Here is a 5,000-nt window from a genome sequence, read left to right as displayed (position 1 = left end):
AGTTCGCTTGTTTGGCGAAACGCGCTCCAATGAACGGATGCTAATTTGCTCCAGTTCCCAGCTCCAGCGGTGCTCTACATGTTGCATTACAGGGTTTGTTTGATTATCCAGCATTATGGAAATTGCTTTTATTGGAATCTTTTTTTGATTTTCGTTTTTCATTTTTTCCGGTTTTTTTTTTTTTTACTAGAGACGATCTCGGCGAGAGATTACAATGTGATTTGAGCTTCATGAAGCACTCGACGCACTCTGGTCGGTGTGGCGTGTGGATGCATATTAAAAACATTTTTAAATGCCAAGTTCATCCACCTAAAACGGTTCGAAATTCAGCAGGCAGCACAATTTGTCCGCCATTCGTCGTTCGTTTGATGAAACCACACCGCAATGATGCTGCTGATAGAAGAGCCAAATGCTCTATGCTGGACGGTCTGATGGTGACAGTGACGTTGGCACAAAAAGCAACGAACGGGAATAATTGCTCAGTCTCTCTCTCGCGTTTGCACATAACATTTACACCCTCGAAAGCACCAGGAATCCGTTAATTTATTTCGCTAAACACGACCACGACCGGAACCATCTTTAATCATTTCATTTAGCTGCTCTATAGTAGGTGAGCTTTCGTTGACGGAAAGAAACCAAAATAGTCTCCTTTCTTGTTGTAGTCTTCTGTTATTAAAAATGTAGTTGAAACGTTTTAATGTCCATGCTTCGAGCATGGAATCTAAGAGATGCTCTTCGCCTTCCACACACACAAAACTGTTCCCAATGGATCAAACCATTTCAGCCGAAACCGAATGAAATGAATACAAATGTTTGCAAAGTTCCTCTCGGTACCCGAAAAGTACTTCAAAAGCCATTCCTCTCCCCTAGTATAACGTTAACAGTGTTCTGTTGCGTGTTCCCGCAGGAAAGTTACTTTTGATTGGAAGGAAACTTCTCCAAAAGCTTTTAAAGTATTTCGCGTCTCATTCTCGCGCCTTCTCTCTGCTCGGCCTGTACCAGCTAGACGAAAAACGGAGCAAAGCAAACGCTGCTTATCACCAATCATAGGCGAGGGTTTCCGTAAATTTGTCTGCCTCCCGCACCAGCGCACTTGAAGAAGATGGCGCCTTAGGACTTGACGTTAAGGAGGAGAGTGTTGCTATCAAGAGAAGAGACGGAAAAGTTTCATAACTTGGTTGCGTAGCTTGCGGTGTTTTGCAACACTTTTGACGCCTATCACACGAAAGACACTCCACGGGACACCTTACCGTTCGAGGTGAGCTCCGTGAGACAGATAATGTGCGCTCCGGGCGTATACGCACTTCGGAGGACGGGGATGCAAATTCTGCCTACGGACGAAACGGCGAGAGAGTGTAAAAATCAAAGTCAAAAAGTTGCTGTTGCTTCGTTTCTGCGGTAAAAGCCACCCGGAACGCGATCGTATCGTCTTCGAGTGGTGTCTTCGAACAACATACAAGACACGTTCAAAGTTCAAAGCCAACGTTTCGGTCTCGCTTCACCCATAATGCGAGCACACGCTAGCGTCGTATCAAGTTCGAATCATCGCACAAAACTCGTACAGAAAGCGTTGGATTATAATTGAAAACATTGACTGCCCGGCCCTGCTACCATCGGTCTCGTGTACAGCTGGAAAAGCGACAGTTATGGATCAATAATGTCATCCAGGATGAGCTGGCAAATGAAAATAATACTCACCGTAGGATAGCCCCGAACACCGAGAGCACATATCTCTCGGTTGAATGGGGATAATATGTGTCGAGGACATGCTGCACATCCTTCAAGCTCCAGAGTCCACTCAGTGAAGCACCGTGAAGCAGCGAGAAGTGAACAGCTGGTCCTGGGCTTGGACACTTTGAGCTCCTTTTCACTCGCGTCCATTGGTTATTGCAGCCCACACCGGGCAGCAATACGAGTTATGCTGACATTTGATTTCCTTTTTCAGTTTGTCTGACCCATCTTCTCTTCCTCTCTCTCACACACACACACACACGCACACACTCTATCACTATTTTGCAGAAAACGGAAAAGTTCATTCCCTCCTACGAAACTGTTTCGTTCGCGGTCAAGAGCATCGCCCAGCAGCTTAATTGGACCGAAGCGATTCTGCTAGCGACAGGTAAGTGGCCCATTGCATTAGCTAGCAATTGATACAATCAATAAGGTAGAACGATGTCTGTACTGGCTAGACCTGTCCCGTAGGGAATCATTGAGCACTGAATGAGCTCGTTGAAAGGCGATCTTCAATTCCATTAAAACCAGGGCAGTGCATGGAATATCTTGATGTCAATAGTGGTATCAATTGTAATGGGGTTTCTTTCAATCATATTTAGGTTGAGTTTTTTAAAGTGTACTTTACATTTACTGTAATTCAATACGAATTAACGAAGAATGTTTGATGAAAATTTCTTTCGTTGCGATACTTTTTAAATTCATTTTTATTTCAACTAAAAGCTATATTGTAGCATTTAAGCTAAAAGCTATATTGTGTTTTGTCTAACAACTGTATCACAAATGTTATCACTTTTTAAACACTCATCACATAATCATGAAATAACGCTCGATGCGAAGCTTCTGAATCAAGTGTTGAATTAAGAACAGAAGTTGATAGTGCAAGTTCCTCCTCAAAACGTAGGTAATCTTATATTAATTACATTGAGCTATCTGGGCGATGTACAAACAAGAAAATCCAACCAAAAACCACCGCCTACCTTGCAGCGAACGAACAAACTTGGGATTTCAACATTCGAGTATCATTAACCAGGATGTTAAGTCGACGCGATGTTTAACTTTCGTCCAAGTATAAAATTACACAACGCCATGCCTGCAGAACATGGCAGACAGGACCGGATGAAGAAACAACATTTCTTACCCACCCCTCACCTCATCCACCGCCGGGGGAAATCCTCCCTTCAAAACCGCTTGTTGACATTTCGAATAATGTCATAAAGTTGTAGCAAAAGCCAGCAGTACCTTGACCAGCACTCCAAGACACTCAGCTGCTGCTGCTGCTGCTGCTGTTGCTGGATGAGGAAGACATGGTGATGCTTCTCAGCTCAAGCTGGTCAGCGGGTGAAGATGATAACGATCCTCTGTGCACACACAGTAGTGCGCAGTGCGTTGGACCACAAATCCGACCGGCCGACCGACCGACCGCACCTTTCGCCATTCACCAACAAGCTACGGCTGCTGTCGGAGCATGAAGCTTACACCCAGCGCCCATAAGACACTCCAAGTGTGTCCGAACGATGGACTTAGCGCCTCTTTTGCCTGCCACTCGATAAGACACCGAGCAAACAACACGCTCACGGTGCTCGATGGTCGGCAATGGTTGGTGCTGACTACATTCATGGGTTCATGGGTTCCGAATGGTACGTGCCGTGGCCTAAGTTGGCCTTTTGGACCTTTTGGACCCGGTCTTTGAAACATACCTTTGGGGCATTAGAACCAACCGACTAGTACCGGGCGCTCTGCTCTGCTCTGCGTTATCACCTTGCCCTTTAATGCTAGCAAAAATGCTGCTACCCAGGATCGCCCTCGAGATGCGCCATCAAGAAAGCCGCCTTACCACCAACCCCCCCGAAAAGCTCACCACCAGCCATGTATTCAATGGTTCCGGCGGCTTTGATAAATTATTTACCAACATCACGCCGACCTCGCCGATCCTTCGCACAAACCGCTCATCCTGCTGCGGTCGTCGACCACTCACGTGGCGTAAGTGTTTGAGAATTCGGTAAACGGCGTTCTACCTCCTTCATCATCCCCTCCCTGGGGCATGAAATTGTGTGATCCCGTACCGCCGCGAGATAGGTACGAGGCATCGAGAGGGTGGTTGAGCAAATGAAAATTTAACAATTTGCTTCCTGGCGTTCTCATGCTGTGCTGCTGCTCACAAGGCGACACCCTTATGGCCACGGTATCTGTGGTCCATCCAACCGGACGAAGCAAAAACGCAACAAAAAAAAAACAAAACAAAACGGCATCAACAAAATCCTGCGGAGTTCACGGAGCGGAGGTGGACCGTGTGGCTAATGGTGTTCTCCCTCCGGTGGGCCCGGTTCCCGGGCTTCACGCTTCCTCATGCTCACATCCGGCATCCTCGGCAGCACCCGGTGGTGAGAATGTTAGCACGTGGCCATTGTTTATTTACGTACGTGCCATGTTTCGCGAAAATTTATACGCGGCACCGAGCATGAAAGGCGCCAGTGCTGGTGGCCACGTTAGCGCGGCCTTGTTACAGGCGTGGTGTTGGCCGTTACTTTCCACAAGGGAAGGCCTGCGGGAAAGGCCAGTCCATCCATCACCAGCCCGGGCAACAACGCGTTGTTCGTTGAGAAATGATTCTCGTTCTGATTGCACATTGCACATTGCCGAGCTGGGAGGGGATGATGCTGGATGGAAAAAAGAATGCCACGGACCACGGACGAACCCGTTTGGCTCGCAAACAATTGCGCCAAACACACACACACACACACACTGCGCAAGAGACACACACTTTGTTTGGCTTAACCCGGTCTGATTGCTCTCTCTCTGTCTCTCTGTCTCTCTGTCTCTCTTTCTGGCAAACACTCGTACCGTGCATGTTTATTGAAATTTGAATCTCGTTACATCGGATTGCGTTTCGAGGGTGAACAGTACGAGTGTATTGTCTGATAGTGAACCTCTTCCTATGTATGCTCTTTGTCTCTTTGGACTCGGTAGCTTACCAATATGGGAAAGGATCATGCTCCGTGGATCGATTTCTGTCATTCGGTTTGCTCTTCACTTCTGTTGACTTTAATCCATCCCGAGAAGCCACCGTGTATGCCAAACATACTATTTGCTTACTGTTGTTATTGATATCAACATGATTGCGATGAGTTCTTTCCAGACTGAATTAATGGTTATAGTCTGCAATATGGTCGTTTACTCATTAGACTTACATTTTATGCCTTTTAAACGCTTGTGTTATTTAGTTATTTCAGAAGCGGGGTAAATTATTTTTCACATTTTCCACCCTG

The 5,000-nt window shown here is 46.5% G+C and overlaps 1 protein-coding gene across 1 annotated transcript in view; it reads left to right on the top strand.

Moving 5' to 3' along the window:
- LOC125959165 (uncharacterized) overlaps positions 1 to 5,000 on the top strand; it is a 39,325-nt gene that overhangs the window by 4,081 nt on the left and 30,244 nt on the right. Inside the window, exon 3 of the mRNA XM_049691974.1 lies at positions 2,020 to 2,119. Within this exon, the coding sequence (XP_049547931.1) occupies positions 2,020 to 2,119 (100 nt within the window). The remainder of the gene's footprint in view (positions 1 to 2,019; positions 2,120 to 5,000) is intronic.

The sequence above is a fragment of the Anopheles darlingi genome, chromosome 2 (genome assembly GCF_943734745.1).
Source record: "Anopheles darlingi chromosome 2, idAnoDarlMG_H_01, whole genome shotgun sequence".
NCBI lineage: Eukaryota > Metazoa > Arthropoda > Insecta > Diptera > Culicidae > Anopheles > Anopheles darlingi.
The sequence above is the reverse complement of the archived record's forward strand: the minus strand, read 5'-3'. Positions and strand labels throughout refer to the sequence as shown.